Here is a 23,055-nt window from a genome sequence, read left to right on the forward strand (position 1 = left end):
GATACTCGTGAGGAATGTGCCTCTTAGCTCAAGTAGGTACAAGAGACTAAATGGGCAGCTTCTGTCCGGAGGTGAGATGGGAAGGCAGAGAGGGTGAGGAGCTGGTTGAATGGACATGGGGAATCAGGGGTGGAAAGAAGGAGTGTGCTGTCACAGTATGTGGAGAGCAATTAGAGTCATATAACAATGTATGTATAAATTTTTGTATGGGAAAAGATAAAAAAGTAAAAAAAAAAAAAAAAAGAAGAAGGTGACAGCTGCATCTTAGACCTGAGACAGCTCAGTTACTGCAGAATTCCTAAATCCTCAAAGTTCTATCGTCTAGCTTTGACATAGTCAGCATTCAATACCCAAATATTCCTGACCTAATTTGGGGCTTATTTTGTTTTTGACTCTCATTTTTCTTTCGGACTGTCAATTGGTCTCATAATTATATGTTAATACCACCCCCACCCCCAAACTCTCTGAACAGGAGCTAGTATTTTTGCTACATCTAAACTTCTTACCAAGATTTAGAAATGGTTAAAATGGGAAACTTAAAATGTTTTTGAACTTGGTTTTTAGTCATCTGATTCCCCAACCAAGAAACATAATTAAGAATTAATTAGCTGAGCCCCACTGGGTTTCCAAGGAATGGCTGGTGGATTTGAACTGCCAACCTTTTAGTTAGCAGCTGAGCTCTTAACCACTGTGCCACCAGGGCTCCTATAATGTAATGCTGGTGACCACCCCAGAGTCTCTAGGTAAAAATTTAGGAAAAACTGTTGGTGATCACAGCTCCTAAGTATTTATTTCTTGGCATATTTTTCAAACTTTTTCAACTAGAAATCTATGTAAATACTACATACACATATACAGTATCACAGACCCACTGAAATAACCCAGAAGGAAAATATGCTAACATCAGAGTGGGCCTCTTCTCCTATTTATAGGCTGTGCATCTGCTCACACGAGGTAGCCAAAAGCAAACTGATCTCATTCCTCAAGTTAATGATTTTCAAAGGCAAAAGATAAACTTCAGAAGCAGAAAACAGGGATTACAAACACAAACCCCCCTCTTAAAAATAAAACCCTTAAACGAAAGCTCTCAAGCAATGCAGATGCATACATGGTCATCTTAGCTTTGGAAATGTATAAAACCTATGCATTTATGCACACCTATATTTATACAGTGTCTATGCCTGTTAGGCATGCCTAACCACATTATATATGGATAAAGCTAACAACAACGCTATCCACAGCGGCCTCAACTGCATTCACAGAAACTGCGATGTTAGGTTTATTATCATCGTAAACCTACCTAATTTTGTTAAGGATATCAATTCCAGACTGCTCCAACAGGACATTTTTAACAAAGGTACGGGGAACAGAAATCTTTTCAGTGCTGGCATGAATCAGGTCTTGTCGGATGTGGGCTTTTTTCATCACATTTGGACAAAGACTCTCGGCAGCATCAACCATGGACTCAAGCAACGCCTGCAATGCAGCACAAGTGGTGGGGAAACATGTGATGACACAGCGCCAGAGGCACCACCATAAAACCGAGAGGTGGTTATATATGACACCAAGCCCTGGAGGACAGCGACACAACAGGGTCCCAGGGCATGACCGAAGAGTCTGAGCTGCCCGGGGTGACTGTGACTGTGACTGTTGGATGATCACTGATCTCAGGTAATTACTTTAAATCAGACACTTGGCAGGACCACACCAGCTTCATGCTGGCAACTTAAGTGTTATTGTGTGTCAGCTGTACTTAACACAAGCCTTTAATGAGCACATTAAAAAAAAATCAAGCCTTTATCCCTCCATTTACCACACCAGATTGTTCAACCTGGTCCTAGAGAATAAAGTTAAGATATCCCTAGAAAATATATCAGATTGGAACGCTTATGAGATTTCCCAAATCACAGAAATCTCCAAGCCCGGGTGAACCATTCAAAATCTCTATCAAAATAGTAATGGCAGAAAACCAAAGAAACCACTGCTGGTTTTACTCATTTTAAGAAAATCTGTAGTGTTAAATAGAATAATACTTATAATTAAAATAAACGACATTAATAATAACAGGCAAACATATTACATGGTACCTTATAAATAATATTAACAGTCAAAAAACATTTAGATAGCACTTTAGAGTTTGAAAATGTTTCTGTACATTTTATTCTCCCAAATTCTGTGACAATGGGTAGAGCAGCTATTTGTATGATAACTGTTTTATAGTTGAAGAATGTCTGAGACTAAGAGAAGTTAAAAACGATCTGCCTGAGGTGATGCGGCTGGCAAGTATGGAAAGGATATGAATGTTAGTGTCAGACCTAAATTTGAATCCTAGCTGAGTGACACGGGCAAAGTTACCAATTTCTCAATTTTCCTTTCTTCTTCTATACAACGAAAAAAAAAAAAATTCCTGCCTCATAGAGCTATTGAGGATTAAGTCCTATAACATATGTAAAGAATTCAGTATAGTGCCTAGCACACAATAAAAGCTCAGTACACCACAGATACTATTATTAACTAGATTTCAAAGACTCTGGTCTTAATGCTAAGAGCCAGTTTTTGAAGGCCAGGCTTTGATGCTGTTACTATTTCATTGTGAACAAGGAACAATGTAGCATTATTACAGAAAGACTAGTACACTGGTCTGCTCAAACATTCACAAGCGAAGCACAATCCCACTAATAAAATCTCTCATTCTACTGTAGGGCCGCAAATCTGTCTTGGAAGAAGTACAACCAGAATGCTCCTTAGAAGCAAGGATGGTCAGACTACGTCTCACATACTTTGGACATGTTATCAGGAGGGATCAGTCCCTGAAGAAGGACATCATGCTTGGTAAAGTAGAGGGTCAGCCAAAAAGAGGAAGAACCTCAACGATATGGACTGATGCAGTGGCTACAACAATGGGCTCAAGCATAAAAATTGTGAGGATGGTGCAGGACCAGGCAGTGTTCCACTCTGTTGTACATAGGGTTCCTATGAGTTGGAACCAACTCAACGGCACCTAACAACAACAACTGTAGGGCTGCAGGCTGTTTACAAGGATTTTGTGGGAAACAAGGGATGAGAAACGGAAGGCAGCCACTTGAGAAGTTTCCAAAAGCTACTCATATTCTGACACTGCATTGTCCCTGTTATAACTCTGGTTGAAGAATCACTGAATTAATTAGTACATCATTGCAAGAAAGCTCCTACACCAACCATCTGCAAAAGAGACAAATACTTTAGTTTAAGACAAATTATTTTCCCCTTTGGCATTGAATTGGAGTCCCTGAGTGGTGCAAACAGTTACTGCGCTTGCCTGTTAACCGAAAGGTTGGAGGTTCCAGTCCACTCAGAGATGCCTCAGAAGAAAGGCCAGGTGATCTAGTTCCAAATAAACAGCCACCGAAAACCCTGTGGAGCGCAGTTCTACTTTGACCAATATGGGGTCGCCATGAGTTGGAGTTGACTTGACAGCAACTGGGAGTGGTAGTTGGCATTAGAATAAAATATATTCCATTCCAGATTAAGTCCAGTACTCCTAGTAAGAGCGACCTCAACCTTCAATACTCTCTGTTTTGATTCTGTCATGTTTATCACCAAATTAGTGACTTTCTGAAAGGTCCTCCTACATGACAGTGCTAATTCAGTTGGAAAGAACCCCAGGTCTAAAAAGAGGGGGCTGGCTTACAGTGTAGACCCTGATGTAACATTTTTGTGGAATATAAGTGGATAATTTAACCTTCCTAGATCTCTGTATTTTCACCTGTAAAATTATCTCTAAGGGTTCTTTCTGCTCTGCATATCCATGATTGCATGACTATGACTCTAAAACAAGGAATTTGCCTGCTTTAGACATTCAATTCAATAGATATTTTACAGTTAGTTCCCTGCCACCACCTCTATCCCCAGTGCTGGCCAATGATATAACACGGCACTTTATACTCTAAGGTAATTTCATCCATGATTTCCTTTGATTCACATAACAACCTTGTAAATCAAGGCAGATTTTAACATCCCTATTTTATAGATTGGTTCAGTGGCAGAACTATCACTTTCCATGCAGGAAACCCGGGTTCAACTACTGGAGAATGCACCACATGCACAGCTACCACCTGTCTGTCAGTGGAAGCCTGCAAGTTGCTGTTCTGTTGAACAGTTTGCAGCAAAGATTCCAGACTAAGATGGACTAGGAAGAAAGGCCTGGTGATCTATTTCCAAAATATCAGCCAAAGAAAATCCTATGGATCACAATGGTCTAAACCGAAACCAATCATGGGGATGGTGCAGGACTGGGCAGTGTTTTGTTCAGCTGTACATAGGGTTGCCATGAGTCAGGGGCTGCCTTGATGGCAGCGAATAACATTTTATAGATGAGGAAGTTGGAAGTCAGAAAAGAGAAAGGACTTGCTCAAGGTCACTCAGCTTTTACTAGAATAGGTGAGACGGGGACTCAAGTCTTTTGTTTCCTACTTGGGCTATCCTCTTCCAATGCCCCCACCCTGTGCCCAAAGGAATATATCTTCTCTGAGTCGGAATCAACTCAACAGCAACAGGTTTTGGCTCTGCTTCATTACCTATAATTTTCTTTCTCTATTCCCTTGAGTCAATGGTACCTGAGGCTACCAGGTTGGACTTTGTGCTGGCAGGGATAATAGAAAGGGGAGGAAAGATCACAAGATGAATTTGTAGTGGAGCCCCTGACCACTACTTTGCATGTAGCCCCCAGCCCAAGTCCGTAAACAACATCTCTTTTCATGTCCCATGGCTCTGCTGCCCACCAGATCCAATTCTTCAACATTCATCCTTCCCATAGCTTCAAATTACTGCCTATATTCCAATAACTATCAATGTTTATCAACAGCCACATATATAAAACATATGATATAAACATATAAAATGGAGCCTATTAAAAGCATTTCCCCTTGGATATTCTGTCACAGGAAGGGCAACCATAACATGTTTCATTTCCTCCTCCTACCACCACCCGAACAACAATAACTACTAATAGCAAAATAAACCATTCTTGCTAATAAGTTCTTTACTGTGATGAATGGCACCAACCTAGGCCAGAAATTTGCGAGACTCCCTAGACTCCACCTACCTCAACCTTTCCACCAACTGCATCCAAAGCATGTTAATTTACTACTAGCTACTTCCTCAAAAGTGGAAATATCTTTAGTACAGAAGAGAACCCCCTGCAATATTTGGTGGTTGCTTAACTTTCCAGCCTCATTTCTCATCATATCTCTATCTTCCCCTTATAACTAAACCAAAAATCAAACCATTGTCGTCAAGTCAATTCCGACTCATGGTGACTCCATGTGCTTCAGAGTAGAACTGTGCTCCACAGGATTTTCTTGGTTGTAATCTTACAGAAGCAGATCAGCAGGTCTTTCTTCTACGATGCCACTGGGTGGATTCAAACTGCCAACCTTTCGGTCAGTAGCCGAGTGCAAACTGTTTGTACACCCACACCCACTTATAGTTGCAGTTCCCTACGTAATCCAACTCTGCCTCCATGCTTCAAACACGCTGTTTCTCTTGGCCTAGAATCCTGCTTTCTCTCTGTTGTCAGAATAAATTAACTGTACTCTTCCATATTCAGCTATCACATTAACTCTTTAAGAAGACATTCTTGTTTCCCCAACTCCCTCTCCACCCCAAGCTTTGTTTGATGGCATTCTTTGGTGATTCCATAATACCCAATGTACCTCTCAGTAATCAAATGTACCATAAAATGGTCAAGAATTCAGTGACTTTTCATCATTTAGGAGCCAAGGACCTCTTTGAGAATCTGATGAACATTAATCCAGAAAAACTACTATATATGCAATTTTGCATATAACTTAGTAAGTTCATGGAGGAGAATTAGAAGTGCCAGGCTCCAGATACAGAACTTGTACCTGATGGCAACTGTCTGTTTACTCTTCTAATTCTCCCACCATCTTGTGAGGTCCTATACCCCATATCCCCAGTGTCTAGCACACTTCTTAGAACAATCTCTATGGAACAAATAAAAACTATTAAAGGGTCAAAACTGACTATGGTTATATATCCATCCTTCTCCACTGGTTTTTAATCCTATTTCAGTCATTTCTAAAGTTTGCATATATGTGTGGGTTGACTTCTGGGCTCTCCTTCTGTTTCTTTAGTTTGTCTACTTCTGCAGACTACCCTAATTATTGTTTTTAAGAGGTCTTAATATCTGGTAGGGCAATACTTCCAATCTTTGTGTTCTTTCTCATAAGTGTCTGAGTTATTCCTGAGCACTCTTTTCCATATATTTTAAAATCAACTGCATCAAGTCCCATTAAAAACTTGTTGAAAATTTTATTAGAATTGCATCAAATAATAGATAATTTTGGGAAAAACTGACATATGACAATGAATCTTTCTAACCATAAACATGACATATGTTTTAATCTGTTTCAGACTTTTTAAAAGTCTTTCAATCAAGCTTTATAATTTTCCTCCATTGAGGTGTCATACATCTTTTGTTTGACTTATTCCTAGTTACTTTATATTTTCTGTTGCTATTTTAAATGATTATTTTTAATTACATTTTTAACTAACTGTTCTTGATAAAAATAGAAATGCAACAGATTTTCACATACTAATCTATCTCCAGCATTCTTATCTTAATAACTCTTATAATTTATCTGCAGATTCTACTGGGTTTTCTGTGTAAATAATCATATACTATGTATATTATGATAAAGTATTTCTTCGTTTTTAATCTTTATACTTTTAATATCTTTTGCTTGTTATATTGCACTGGCTAAGACCTTCAGTACAACACTAAATAGAAGTGGTGATAATGTGATAATGGACATCTTTGCTTTATTCCTGGTTTTAAAGGAAATGCTTTTTTTTTGCCTTTTACCCCCCAATTTATTTTAAAAAATTCAAGCTCTACAGAAAAGTTAAAAGAATACGACAATAAACATCCATAACTCTTCTCCTATGAATTATTTGAAAATAAGTTGTAGTAGACATCATGACCCTCCACCCCTAAAGGCATCAGCATATATTTCCTAAGAACATTGATATAAATGCTATGTAATATAACACTATTATCATATCCAAGAAATTTAATCATCTAATCTACAGTCCACATTCAAATTTCTTCAATTATTCGTTGAATGTCCTTCATAGCTGGGTTTTTTTTTTTTTTGGGGGGTCAATCCAGGATCCCAATCACAGTTCAGATATTTCATCTGATTATCATGTCTCTTTTGTCTCCTTTAATCAGTAATAGTCTTTCAACTTTTTTTATAATTGTTGTTATTTTTGCCATTAACTTTTTTTAATAGTATTTTCTGTGTTCTGGATTTGTCTTATTCCTTCCTAGTAATTAGATTCAGGTTAAACATTTCAGACACAATACTACATAGGTGATGTGTGTTTCCCACGGCATCAGTTTAGAAAGTAGGTAGTCTTTTGTTCCATTACTGGTGTTGTTAAGTTTAATTACTTGGTTTAAAGTAACGTCCACTATTCAGTAGTGTAAAGATACCAATTTTCCCCAAACTGATCAATATATTTAATGCAATTCCAATCTAAATTCCAGCAAAGTGTTTGTAGAAATAAAAAGTCAATTTTAAAAAGTATATGGAAATGCAAATGACCTAGAATAGCCACAGCTATTTTAGTGGTGCAAACGGTTAACACATTCAGCAGCTAACTGTAAAGCTGGAGGTTCAAGTTCACCCAGAGGTGCCTTAAAGAAAGATCTTGAGATCTACTTCTGAAAAATCAGCACTGAAAACCCTATGGAGCACAGTTCTAGTCTGGCACACAGTGGGTCACCATGAGTCAGAATCTACTTGACAACAACTGGTTTTGGTTATTTCTAAAAAAAGAAAAAGCTGAAGTACTTATAATTCTTGACTTTATGATTTAACTATAAAGCAGCACCAATCCAGACAGCATGATATTGACATAAAGGTAGACACACAGATCAATAGAACAGAATAAAGAATCAATAAAACAGATTCAAGCATATATAGTTAATTGATTTTCCACAAAGGTGTGAAGGAATTCAATGGGGAAATAAAATCTTTTCAACAAATGGAGCTGGAACAATTGGTTATCCATATACAAAAAAATAAATAAAAATGAAACTTGACCACTTTGCATACTCTACACAAAAATTATCATGAAAGGAGTCAAAGATCTAAATGTAAAAGCTAAAACTATAAAATTTCTTGAAGTTAACAGAATACCTTTTGACCTTAAATTAGGCAAGTGCTTCTCAGACAGGGCACCAAAAGCATGAAATACATAAAGAAGAAAAAAATGGTAGATTGAATTTTATAAAATTAGTAACATCTGCTCTTTAAAAGACACTAAGAAAACAAAATGGCAAGTCAAAGACTGAGAGAAAACATTCACAACACATATAACTCATGAAGTATTTGCATCCAGAATATATATATATATAAACAAAAAACTTACAACTTGGTAATAAAAAGACAAATAATCCGATTAAAATGGGCAAAAGACTTAAACAGGTATTTCATAAACCAAAATACATGAATGGCCAATAAGCAAATGAAAAGATGCTCAATAACCTTAATCACCAGGAAAATGAAAGGTAAAACCATAGGAAACTGCTACACGCTACTAGAATGCCTAAAATTAAAGACATACAATAACAAGTGTTGACGAGGATGTGCAGCAGTTGGAACTCTTATACCACTGGTGGAAATACACTACTGGTCCAACTACTTTCAAAGAGTTTGGCAGTGTCTTATAAAGTTAAACATAACACCACACATATGACTCAGCAATTCTGCTTCTAGATATTTATGGGTGTTATGTTTTGCTGTATATATTCTTAACAACAACAAAAAAGATTACAGTCAAGAAAATGCTTTGGGGCAGCTGTATTCTGTCACATGGGTTCACTATGAGTTGGAATCAACTAAACGGAACCTAACAAAAACATGTCTAATTCCTAAGCTCTTGCTTTGTAAAAGAACATATATGCTATTATATAGAAGGTTATTTCCTAACCCAGTTGTATGACTTCCTAACCTAGTCGTTTGGAGACTTATTTTTTATTATCTATGTTTGAGATAACGTAAGTTGCCAGATAACTGAGTTCTAGCTAGATAACTGAAATAAAGAATTGTATAAGACACATACATACAAAAAAACTATGTCCACACAAAGACTTGTATAAGGTGTTCAAAGCAGCTCCATTTGTAATAACTATTTTATTATTTATTATTAGGGGATGTTGAATCAGTTCTGACTCACAGCAATCCTATGTACAAGAGAAGGAAACACTGTCCAGTCCTGAGCCATCCTCACAATCTTTGTTATGTTTGAGCCCATTGTTGCAGCCACTGTGTCAGTCCATCTGGTTGAGGTCTTTTCACTAACCCTCTACTTTACCAAGCATGATGTCCTTCTCCAGGGACTGGTCCCTCCTGATACCATGTCCAAAGTACGTGTGAGACAAAGTCTCGCCATTCTTGCTTCTCCCTTCTAAGGAGCATTTTGGCTGTACTTCTTCCAAGACAGATTCTTCAATATTCTTTGACAACACCATAATTCAAATGCATCGATTCTTCTTCAGTCTTCCTTATTCATTTCCAGCTTTCACATGCATATGAGATGACTTGGGTTGGGTCAAGTGCACCTGAGTCCTCAAAGTGACACCTTTGCTTTTTAACACTTTAAAGAGGTCTCTTGCAGCAGATTTGCCCAAAGTAATATGTTATTTGATTTCTTGACTGCTGCTAATCCAAATGTCCACCAACAGGTGAATGGAAAATTTGTCGTATATTCATACTATGTAATACTACTTAACAATGAAAAGGACCAAACTAACGATTTACGCAACAAACCATATAAGCACATTTACATGAAATTCTAGAAAATGCAAACTAATCTGCAGTGATAGAAAGTGGATCAGGGTTGTCTAAGACTCAAGGTAGAGAGGTTGAGGAAACTTGAAAATGATGGAAATGTTTTGGATCTTGATTGTATTGGTAATTGCATGACCAAATGCATTTATCAGAACTCATTGAACTGTACACTTGCAAAAGGGGCAAGTTTATTCTATGTAAATTATACTTTAAATAAAGTTGATTAAAAAAAATAAAAGTAGCATTCACCAGATCACTCCATTATAATGATACCTTTTTCAAAAGGAAATCTTTTAAATATGTGATCAATAATTATTATGTTTGTTTTAGTTTTTATATTGCTATCCTTTACCAGGTTAAGGACATTCCCTTCTATTCTTAGTAGGCTAAGGATTGTCTTTCTTAAACCATGCATGAGTGTTGATTTTTATCAAAGGCTCCCCCTCCCCCATCTATAAGGATGGATGCTAATGTGTATTTCTGGGAAAACTTGGTCATGACATAATATCATTTTTTATATGCAGTTGGTTGTAGTTAGTTTACTAATGATTTGCTTAAGATTTCTCTATTTATGCTCATGAATGAAACTGATTAGTAAGTCTTCTTTCTCATATTGACCATGCCTAGGTTTGATATAAATAAAATAATCATAAAACGCATTGAGTAGTAGTTCCTCTTTTTTCTATTTTCTAGAACTATTTGTGAAACATTCAAATGATCTCTTCCATTAACTTTTGTAGAACTCACCTGTAAAACTGTTTTGACTTGTTTTTCCGTTGTAAGAAAGTTTCTAATTCATGTTCAAAATCTTTGTTATAGGAAAACTCAGGTTTTCCATTTCCTTTGGTAAATGAGATTTGTATTCTAGAAATATGTCCATTTTGCCCAGTTTTCAATTTGGCGAAACACAGAACATAACTTTCTTGTATTATCTTTTAAAATCTCTGCAGCATCCACAGTTACATCATGCTTTTCATTCTTAATATTGTTTATTTGTGCCTACTCTCTTGATCATTCTCTATCTTTTTCTAGATCATTTTCTCTCTTTTTCTAGATTAATCTTGCCAACGGCTTGCTTGTCTATTTGGTTAGTATTTTCAAAGATGCAACTTTTGACTTAGCTGTTCTGCATTTTATATTTTGTTTCCTCATTAATTTTTTTAATATATCATTTTCTTTCTTATACTTTCCTTGGCTGCTACAGTTTTTCTAGAAAACTTAAGTTATCATATGATTAGCTTAGTTTTCAGCTTCTCCTCACTTTAAATATTAGCAATGAAGACTATACATTTCAGTCTAAATACTGGTTTAGCTACCTCTCACGGGTTCTATTATTAGTAATTACACTATTCCATTTTAATATCCTCTAATATAAATTACATCTTCCTTTTTGACCTATGAGTTTCAAAGTGATTTTTAAATTTATAAACATGGAGATGTCTTTGTTTTAGTTATCTTTTGTCATTGATTTCTAATTTATTTGACAAAGTACCAGAGAATATGTTCTTTGAAAACTGTCGAGATTTTATGACCTCATGAGCAACTTTCATAAATATTCCAAGTATCCTTGATAAGAACTTATATTCTCTTACTGTTGGTGCACTGATATATATATAGGTCTACTAGATTACACTTGAATATTCTGTTGTTCATTGTATTTTTACACAAATAACGTGCAACTTCTACTTTTGCCAACCACGCCCTGCCCCCGCAAGGTATTTTTGTCAGCATACTATGCTAATTTTTTTACAGCAACATATTTAAAAAACATCATCATAGCGGCAACATGTATGTCATTAGTTGCTATCAGTTAGTTGCCGACAGATGAGTGGTGGCTACTGTGTATTTTACTTCTATTCTAAAGCAACACTCTCCAGTATAGAACTTCTGGAGATAATGGGGAATATCTGTGCTGTCCAGTAAGGGAGCCACTGGCCACGTACGGCTATTGAGCACTTGAAATACGACTACTGCAAGTGAAACACTGATTTTTAAATTTTATTTAATATTAATTTAAACTTAAATGGCCACATATGGCTAATAGCTAACATACTGGATGATGCTGGTCTAACAATCTTTTAACTCTTGTCTAGAGCAAAACTAGGGTTTTTGACTGCTTTAACTCATGCTCTACTGAAGTATATGCTCTGTTTCTAGTATTTTACTTTTTCTTTTTTACAGTACAAATTAGATATTCATACCACAGTCTCATATAGGCAATGTTTCTATTTACCGACATTTGACATCGTCCTCACTCACTATTCTTTCTTGCAGCTCAGATCCTCTTTCTATGCTAAATCCCCTTTGTCCAAAAGTATATCCTTTAGATGTTTCCTTAGTGAGGTCTAGTGACAGTAAACTCAGTTTTTGTTTGGATGAAATGTCTTTACTTCATCATCATTCTTGAAAGATAGGATCACTGGGTATATAACTAAGGTTGGTGTCATGGAATTGAACTGTGTCCCCAAAAAGTGTGTCACCTTGGCTAGGCCATGATTCCCAGTATTGTGTGGTTGTCCTCCATTTTGTGATCTGATGTAATTTCCTATATGTTATAAATTCTAATCTCTGGCTGTGGTTCATGAGGCAAGATTAAGTTACATTAAAGAGGATTAGGGTGGGATGTAACACCCTTACTCAAGTCACAGCCCTAATCTGATGTAAGGGGAGCTTCCCCGGGGTGTGACCTGCATCACCTTTTATTATTCTACAAGGGATAAAATGAGAGAGAAGAGAGCAGAGGGAGGGGACCTCCTAACACCAAGAAAGCAGAGCCTGGAGTGTAGCACGTCTTTGGACTCAGGGTCCCTTCAATGAGAAACTCCTAGACGAGGGGAAGATTGATGACAAAGACCTTTCCCCAGAACTGAGAGAGAGAGAAAGGCTTCCCCTGAAGCTGGCACCCTAAATTCGGACTTCTAGCTTCCTACACTGTGAGACAATAAATTTCTTTGTTAAAGCCATCCACTTGTGGTATTTCTGTTATAGCAACACTGGATAACTAAGACAGCTGGCATTCTATTTTCTCTCAGAAGCCTGAAGATACTATTTCACTGTATTTTGGCTTCCATTGACTGTTGAGAAGTCAGGTGTCAGTCTTAGTACTGGTCTTTGTAAGTAATATGGCTTTTTCCTCCCTCTTTACTCACTTTTAATTATGATGAGTCTACACATGGATTTACTTTTATTCATTGTTATAAACTATGTTCCCCCAAAAGATGTTGAAGTCCTAACCCCTGTACCTGTGTATGCATCCCTGTTTGGAAACAGGATCTTTGAAGATGTTATCAGTTGAGTTAACATGAGGTCATACTGGAGTGGGATGGGTCCTAATCCTACATGATTGGTGTCTTTATAAAATAGGAGAAGATATACAGAAGTAGGAACACAGAGGGAAGATGCCATGTGTTGCTTCTGCACCTGCAAGCCACGGAATGTCTAGTTACCAGAAGTTATGAGAGTCATGGAACAGATTAATCAAAGCCACAGAAGTAATCAACATGGCTGACACCTGGCCTTGGACTCCAAGCATTCAGAATTGTGAGGCAACACATTTCTGTTCTTATAAGCCACCCAGTTGTGGTATTTTGTTATGGCAGCACTGGGAAACTAATACATGTATCCTGCTTGGGATTTGCTGGGCTTCTTGAATCTAAACATGTGGGTCTTTCATCAATTCTTGAAATTCTCAGCCACCATCTCTTCAAATGTTGCCTTTCCCCTAATCTCTCTTTTTTAACTTTCTGAAAATCTAAATTAGGTTTATGTTAAATTTTCTCACTCCATCCATGTTTCTTAGCTTTCCTTAGGTTTCCATTTTGTTACCCATGTGTTAAAGAGTAGAATTGCTCCATAGGGTTTTCTTGGCTGTAATCTTTATAGAAATAGATCACCAGGCCTTTCTTCCATGGAGCTGCTGGGTGGGTTCGAACCACAAACCTTTAGGTTAATAGATGAGCTAAGCAGGCCCTGTGTTTAAACTGTGATAATCAGACTTTATTTTGCACGTATCTCCCCAATGACAATTACTAAGGACAATATTTCTGACTGTAAAAATAACTAATGGTACTTAGAAAACCTGTATAATATCTATAAAATAAATTGGACTAATATCTTTAACATGGCAGCTACACATTCTCGTATTTGTGTAAAGAGTCAATGACTTGCCATAATTCATCATAAGCAAGTACAGCTTCCATGCTAATGTACTCTGAAATTTTTCTTTATTTTGCTTTGGAAAACATATAGTTGTAAAAAAAAAGAAAACTTAATTAGATAACTCCTCTAGCCAAACTGAGTTCATGCATGACAAAATGTGACCTAAATCTCTCAGGTGTCATTTCCTAAGTAAACTTGAAGTTTAACAGTGATGTATTTCACAGTTTAAGCTCTGAGTAGAAATAAAGAATTTCCCAATTCAAAACAAATGCCCTAAAATTTAAGCCCAGAAGAGTAGAATGAAAGTTTCCTTATGTTTAAACGTTCAGATACCACTTATTCATCTACTGTTACTCTAGGAATAAATGCTAGGATCAAAAGAGGAAAAACAGGAAAAGAATAGTCATTTTAAAGTACTGAAAACAGGTCACTCTAGGCAAAATGTCAGCTGTTTTCAAAGAAGGAATTTCTCTAAACTTATGGCTTCTTTTCCTCCAGGAAGTTTGCTAAGAAGGTTTGCCATTTCTTTTGCTTTCTTAAATAATATTTTTTGAAAGACTGCTCAAAGAGCTATTTGAACTTCTTCAGTATTCAAAATGTCTATCATGACCATGAATTACAGGATGACTGAATATTAAAGCTGGAAGGAGTCTAATTATCTCGAGGCCAAGACAACCTTGTACAACAAGGAAGCTACCCAGAAAAGTTAGACTTCTTGCTTAGAACACACAGCTAGTTAGTATAAAACCCAGGACATGAATCCAGGCCTGCTAGTCCTGGTTCCTTTCTTTCCTTTGTTTTTTTTTTTTAATTCACTATAATAAATACTTATTTTTACAAAATAACATAATTTTTTACAAACTAATACATCCCTTTTGGCTTTTACTAGTATAACATGTTAATTTTAGAGAATTTGAGAAATAAAGGACTCTCGTATCTGGGAAAATTTGATACAAGTAGTGAAATAAATCAAGACTACAGTAGTTTAATAGGAAACTGAACACTGATTATAATAAAAATACATTTCCTACATAACTTTAAAAAGAAATCAAGGCATGGAAAAGCTATATAAACAGACAAATGGGGAATATTTTTAAGATAGTAAATACAAACTGCCTGTATTTTATTGAAAGTATCAAAAACTAAATGCGTTCCAGCAAAAAAAGAAATTAATAACATTTAATTAAGAAATTTTGATTGAGGATTTGCTATGACTCATGCCAGATATCCCCAAAGGGAAAGGAACTTGAAACTTAGAAGGATTGAGAATAACGAAAACAAGCAGTGGGCCACGGAAAACAATGGGTCATGTGGGCGACTGGGACCTTGGAGACAGTGAGAATGAGAGAAAGGCCTATTATGACACCTGCAAGTAAGGAAGCAGTGGTGAAGAACATGTGACATTTAACAAGGGGCCAGAAAATCGGCATCAGAAAAAATGGGGGGAATGTCTAATTATAGAAAAATATTTTTGATTCTAAATATATTTACATTATTTTAGGCTTTTAAAAACTCGAATGCCTCTGATTTCAGATTTTTGCCCTCTAACTGGTAACCAGTTGCTGTCACATCGACTCTGACTGGTGGCAACCCCATGTGTGTCAAAGGAGAACTATGCTCCACAGGGTTTGCAATGGCTGATTTTTTGCAAGTAAATCACCAGGTCTTTCTTCTGAGGTGCCTGTGGGTGAACTTGAACCCCCAACCTTTCAGTTAACAGCCAAGCACATTAACCGCTTGCACCACCCAGGGAGTCCCTTACCCTCCACTCCCTCTCAAGAATGGCAAGTCTATTTCAACCATTTGGTGCAATGAGAAGGAAATGGACACAAAAGGTACAGGGTTGTGGTTTAGGCCAATAGAAACAACAAGTGACAGTAAGAGGCAGTTTGACACGGAAGTTCTTGTTGCAAAGTTCCATGCTGATTTAAATGTTAGCCAATTCTTAGTCTGTAAGGAGTTCTCATAAATATTTCAAAGGAAAAAGTAAGAAATGGACATGAATAAGTAATTTGCAAAAGAAGAAATACAAGTGGGTAGTAATGTTACTTGATGCATCACTGCTTATTAAAGAAGTTCAAAAGATACAAGATATCATTTCTTTACCCATTTACATGGACAAATATTAAAAAGTCGATATCCTTAGTGCTGGTGAGGATGTGGCAAAACGGGCAATTGCCTGCACTACTGGAGGGCAGTTTGAGAATATATATGAAAGTGTAAAACGTATGTACCATTTGACCTAGCAATGTGTCAATTATAGGAATTTAATCCTGGGTGGTGCAAATGGTTTGTGCTTGACTACTGACATAAACGTCGGCAGTTTGAACCCAACCAGTGGTGCCATGCAAGAAAAAGCCTGGCGATCTGCTTCCATAAATATTACAGTCAAGAAAACCCTATGGAGTAGTTTTGCTTGTAACACATGGGTTACCATGAACAGGAACAGACTTGAAGGCAATGGGTTAACCTAATAGAATTAATCAGAAGTTGGAAAACAAATTATGCTAATATATCTATATAACAGAATAACATATAGCCGTTAAAAATGATAGTGATTATTCACTGATCTGGAACTATATTGATGATTTTGCTGTTGTTAGGTGCTGTCGAGCTGGTTCTGACTCATAGTGACCCTACGTACAACAGAACGAAACAGTGCCTGGTCCTGTGCCACCCTCACAATTGTTGCAATGTTTGAGCCCACTGTTGCAGCCACTGTGTCAATCCATCTTATCGAAGGTCTTCCTCTCTTTCGCTGACCCTCTACCTTACCGTAATACTGTATAGTATGATCACATTTCTGTAAAATTCTGTGTGTAGGCACAGAATGTCTGGAAATTCACTAAATTATTAACAGTGATGCTATCTCTGGGATTTTGAGTGGTTTTACTCTTGTTGTACTGTTTCTATGTTTCACAAAGAGAAGTGTTATGGATTGAATTGTATCCCCCAAAAATGTGTGTCAACTTGGCTAGGTCATGATTCCCAGTATTGTGTGATTGTCCACCATTTTGTCATCTGATGTGATTATCCTATGTGTTGTAAACCCTACCTTTATGATGTTAACGAGGTGGGATTAGCGGCAGTTATATATTAATGAGGCATGACTCAATCTACAAGATTAGTCTGTGTCTTAAACCAATCTCTTTTGAGATATAAAAGAGAAAAGCAAGCAGAGAGATATGGGGACCTCACACTACCTCATACTATCAAGAAAGCAGAACCAGGAGTGCACACCCTTTGGACTGGGAGTCCCTACATTGAAAAGCTACTAGTCCAGGGGACGATTGATGACAAAGACCTTCTTCCTCCAGAGCCAACAGAGAGAGCAAGCCTTCCCGTGGAGCTGATGCCCTGAATTTGGACTTCTAGCCTGCTAGACTGTGAGAGAATAAATTTCTCTTTGTTAAAACCATCTACTTGTGGTATTTCTGTTATAGCAGCACTAAATAACTAAGACAGTAAGCTTCATTTTTTATAGTCAGAAATACACAACCAAAGCTGATTTTGTTTTAAACATGTAAGAAGTATCCTCTCCTTCATGGAGGATAAAACAGGATCTATTAGGTAACAAATGATCTGACAGAACTCTATACCAACCAACCTGTCCCTTTTCTACCCATCTGTCTCTGCTCAGAAAATAACCACAGTTAAATAAAATCAAAATGACACCCAACAGTCTCTTCATACTACAAGCAAAGGAAAACAGGGGCTTAAACTCCTAAATAATCCACAACATTTTCTCCCTCATTAACTTATCTGCAAAGAGAGTAATCAGCATATTGCAAAGTTATTCCTGAGTTGCACATTAAATCCCTATGTGCTGCAGCAATTGTTTTCTAAAAAGAAAACAGACCAAATAATTATAGAAATTTAGACAAGGTTTTTTAAGCATCCTTGAACAGGCAGATCGAAAATGAAAACTTCCTGAATGTGAAATTTCTCTGGTATAGCTATTTTATAAAGTTGTTATTGCTGTTTTTAAGTGCTATTGAGTCAGCTCTGACTCATAGCGACCTTATGTACATTAGAACAAAACACTGCCCGGTCCTGTGCCATCTGCACAATTGTTGCTATCTCTGAGCCCACTGTTGCAGCCACTGTCTCAATTTATCTCCCCTGAGGGTCTTCCTCTTTTTCGCTGACCCTCTGCTTTACCAAGTATGATGTGCTTCTCCAGGGACTGGTCCCTCCTGGTAACGAGTCTCACCATCCTCCCTTCTAAGGTGTATTCTGGCTGTACTTCTTCCAGGATAAAATTTGTGGCAGTCCATGGTATATTCAATATTCTTTGCCAATAGAATAATTAAAAGGCATTAATTCTTCTTTGGTCTTCCTTGTTAATTGTGGATCGTAACAAATTATTGATAACATTGCGAAGAATGAGAATTCCAGAACACTTAATTGTGCTCATGCAGAACCTGTACATAGACCAAGAGGCAGTTGTTCAAACAGAACAAGGGGATACTGTATAGCTTAAAATCAGGCAAAGTGTGTGTCAGGGTTGTATCCTTTCACCATATTTATTCAATCTGTATGCTGAGGAAATAATCCAAGAAGCTGGACTATATGAAGAAGAACACGGCATTAGGATTGGAGGAGGACTCATTAACAACCTGTGATATGCAGATGACACAACGTTGCTTGCTGAAAGTGAAGAGAACTTGAAGTACTTACTGATGAAGATCAAAGACTACAGACTTCAGTATGGATTACACCTCAATATAAGCAAAACAAAAATCCTTACAACTGGACCAATAAGCAACATCATGATAGATGTAGAAAAGATTAACGTTGTTCAGGATTTCATTTTACTTGAAGCCAAAATCAACACCCACGGAAGCAGCAGTCAAGAAATCAAACGATGTACTTCACTGGGCAAATCTGTTACAAAAGATCTCTTTAAAGTGTTAAAAAGCAGAGATGTCACTTTGAGGACTAAGGTGTGGCTGACACAAGTCATGGTTTATAAAGTTACCTTTAGAAAAATCTGGTCATAGATTACTCTTGTTGTTGTAAACTATCAGCTGATTTTGACTCATGGCGACCCCATACGTGCAGAGTAGAAATGTGTTCCATAGAGTTTTTAACGGTCAAATTTTTGGATGGAGATTACTAGGACCTCCTTCTGAGGCACCTCTGGGAGCGTTCAAACTGCCAGTCTTTTGGCCAGTAGTCAAGTGCTTCACCATTTGCGCCCCTCAGGTACTTCTTAGGTTACTCTACCTTTTACAATTTCAGAGCCTTTTTTTTTTTTTTTTCCTCTCTTTTTTCCAGTCGTTGAGCCTATAGGCAGGTCTCTGCTACTTTTGGTACCTTGTAACTTTACTCTAAATCCCTTTTCTAGCCTTTCAACCAGCTACTTAAAAGGATCATTATCTATTTGCCTTGGCAGACTCCCCAAATAAGCAGCATCTAGGCACTATAAGCACAGCTCCCATCATCTTTCCCATTCTCTAAATCAAGTGTAATAATGGTAGACATTTTTTCCTGAAGCAGACCTCTCTTTCTGCCTCTAAGTATAAATCAATCATTTCTTTATCACTGAAGTCACTGGCAAACTATCATATAGTAAGTACACTTAGAGATTTACCATCAAAAATAAAATTGAATTCGGAGCCATTTTACTTGACTTCTTTATCTAAGAAGTTGTTCCAAAGCTTATAAAAGAAGTTACAGAAGACATACTCTTCAATTTTTTACTACCCATGCATAAGCACATGTACACATGTACACACACACACACACACACACACACACACAGTCCTATAAAACATATGTAGCTAGGGTATGAAATGCTATCATACATAGTTGAATCATAACAACTTCATTTTCAAAAAAAACCCACAGACCTTTAGTTGTTCATCTACAACTCGTGTAACTTCTCCAGCCATTGATTCCAGGGTCTCCTGTATTGGACTGGATAACAAACCACTGGCTCCTGCCCAAGATGCACCACCAACATGGTATAAATTTGGTAACAACTGAAAGAAAAATAAAAATTAACCTCTCAATAATTGAGAAGATATTTAAATAAGCACCAAAGTCATTGTACAGTTAATGAAGAGGTTGAAGAAATATTATTAGGGATAATCTATTCTCAATCAGAGACCCTTCTTACATATTAATAAACTGAGGTCCAGGCTCTTTATAGACATTATGCAACAAATCACAACAATCTTAAGACACACTAGACTGGAGATTAGGAGACCTCCATAGTGGTCACTTCTGTCATTAACCACCTTTGAGACCACAGGAATAGTATATTGTCCCTTTGTGCCTTAATATCCACATCTAGGGTATGACAGTTTTTATGACTTATAAATAAATCTCTCACTTACGATATTCAATGACTGTGTGATTCTAATAACAGAGCCAGGACCAGATCTCAAGTTTTATGGCTGCCAGCTAGTCCTCTCTCTACTAAATTCCACTCTAGGAACCAAAAAATAATTTTAGAGGAGACAGAGGGGAATTTCATGGTATCAGCTGGGAACTAGGATAATTTTAAATGAGTTGTTACTCATTTAAAATACAACTATCTCTCAGATATTTGGGGCCCTAATACGTCCTTCGTAAATCATCCTGGCCCTCTGCTTTTCTTTTACATTTTGATTATTGATAATCAGCACAGTTATAGAAACGAGGCAAAGACAAATTCAGTTTGCCACACATTAGTACCCTTGGAATTGGGTACAGAGGTAAAGAAAGTTAGAATTTCTAAAATTGAATTTACAAATGTCTTTTTCTTATGGAAAATTTAAAACATATACAAAAATAAGCGAATAATATAAGAAACTTCCTTGTATTCATCAAAAAGCCTCAACTGGATATAAATCTATGTCCCAACTTGCTTAAACTAAATCCCTACCAATTTTCTGCCCCACTTTGCTTCCATTAATTTTGAGGCAAATCATATTACTTTATAGTTTATAAAATTGGATTTTTTGATTATTAATTCATCCACGCTAACATCTTTCCCTTTCATCATAAATACTGAAGAGTTTATTATACTTCAGAAGGGCCTTTACACAACCTAAAATAGTCTTCATTTTTTTAAATATACAAGACTTTCACATCACCTGAAGTGGAACTCACCGTTTTAGAGTTCTTAGCATCACGCATGAGCCTTTCTGCTGATTTTAAATCTTCCTGGATAGCATCTCCCCCACAATTTCGTAAAGAGTTGAGATGGTCTTGAACTTTCACACATATTCTGTCGATCATCTACTCCAAACCAGAGAAAACGACAGCAAGCATCCCAGTCAGAACAGGTGATATTCAGACAGAAGGAAACACAGAATGAATGAGGATGAAAACTCCTCTCACTGTAATCTTCAAGAATTAGCTTATGGATAATTAACACTTTTACTGTTTACACAGGAAACCTTTGGCAGCGTTAACTCCAGAAAAGAACATCTGAGGCATTTCAGTCTCCTTTCCTGCCTTAGGCTATGCAGCATGGAGAGCAAAAGTGAATTATTTTTGATGATTCAGAATTTTACAACAACTCAGTGACATTTTGCTATATAGTAACTCTCCTTCATTAACTTTGTAAAGATTAATTTGATTTATGTTAATTTTTTTGGTGAAAATATGCACAGCAAAAGGTACACCATTTCAACAAGTTCTACATGTACAATTCAGTGACACCATTTACATTCTTCAAGTTGTGTAACCATTCTCACTATCATTAACTTTTATGTACCAGGCCCTGGGTGGTGGAAACAGTTAACATGGTTGGCTGCTAACCAAAAGGCTGGAAGTTCAAGTCCATCCAGAGGTGCCTTGGAAGAAAAGCCTGATGATCTACTTCTGAAAACTCAGCCACCGAAAACCCTGTGGGGCACAGTTCTACTCTGACACACATGGGGTCCAGAGACATAATGCTAGGCAGTAGAGAAACGGAATGTGCAACTCTGAGACTGCTGAGCTGACTAAAAATGATGTCCATGGCCAGGTGGTCTCAATATTATAAAAACCAGAACATCCCCTGGAGGTTGATTTTTTTTTTTTAAAATTCAATTACATCAGATAGTCTTTGATTTAAATTAAGAATCAGCAAGAAATAAAAGCAAGCTGAGGTTTTATTATATTACAATAGGTAATAATAATGTTAATAACATCTAACTCTATTCCAATAAAGTCCCCTCCCAGAGGAATCTCAGAAGGTATAGCCCCTGGACTCTCTGTCAACCCAGAACTAAAACCATTCCCGAGGCCAACTCTTCAGACAAAGATTAGACTGTACTATGAGACATAAAATGATACTCGTGAAGAGTGTGCTTCTTAGCTCAAGCAGATTCATGAGACTAAATGGGCAGCTCCTATCTGGAGGTGAGATGAGATGGCAGAGAGGGTCAGGAGCTGGCTGAATGGCCACGGGAAATCAGAGGTGGAAAGGAGGAGTGTGCTGTCACAGTACAGGGAGAGCAACTAGGGTCACATAACAATGTATGTATAAATTTTTGTATGAGAGACTAACTTGAATTGTAAACTTTCACTTAAAGTACAGCAATTAAAAAAAAAAGTCTCCTCCCAGGTTAATTGCACCTGATTTATTTCCAGTTGTTACATGAGTTTAAATATAAAACCCAAAGGGAAATGACAGATCACTAACGTAGACCAAAAATAAAAAAAATGATTCTCAAAACATAAGATTATGCTCTTATATATTTGCACTTACAGAGAGAAGAAAGATTAAGCAAGCTAATAAGTCTAAAGAAAAAAGATTACCACAGTGTGATTTTAAAAGTTTCTCCAATGTTTAGGTCAAAGCTGTAATAGTCTATTTCATGTTCTTAAAAAATTATTCATTCTCCATAGACCTCATGTGTCAACAGTCCCAACCCATCTGATAATTCACTTGGCAAAGGTGACAATCTAGCAATATTCTTTTTTATTTAAATCCACACTTCTGTTAATTTTTTATTAAGTTCTTGTTTAAACTTTATTTGTTTTGTTGTTATTGTTAGGAAAATACATAGCAAAGCATACACCAATTCAATACTTTCTACATGTACAATTCAGTACA

General features: G+C 36.9%; 1 protein-coding gene across 1 annotated transcript in view; it reads right to left on the bottom strand.

Moving 5' to 3' along the window:
* The window catches only part of CARMIL1 (capping protein regulator and myosin 1 linker 1), a 439,497-nt gene that overhangs the window by 73,729 nt on the left and 342,713 nt on the right, over positions 1–23,055 (bottom strand). Inside the window, exons 25-27 of the mRNA XM_004383977.1 lie at positions 21,120–21,248; positions 19,874–20,005; positions 1,301–1,476 (exon numbers count right to left, since the gene is read on the bottom strand). Coding sequence (XP_004384034.1) covers positions 1,301–1,476; positions 19,874–20,005; positions 21,120–21,248 — 437 coding nt within the window. The remainder of the gene's footprint in view (positions 1–1,300; positions 1,477–19,873; positions 20,006–21,119; positions 21,249–23,055) is intronic.

This window comes from Trichechus manatus, unplaced genomic scaffold, assembly GCF_000243295.1.
Source record: "Trichechus manatus latirostris isolate Lorelei unplaced genomic scaffold, TriManLat1.0 scaffold00115, whole genome shotgun sequence".
Classification (NCBI taxonomy): domain Eukaryota; kingdom Metazoa; phylum Chordata; class Mammalia; order Sirenia; family Trichechidae; genus Trichechus; species Trichechus manatus.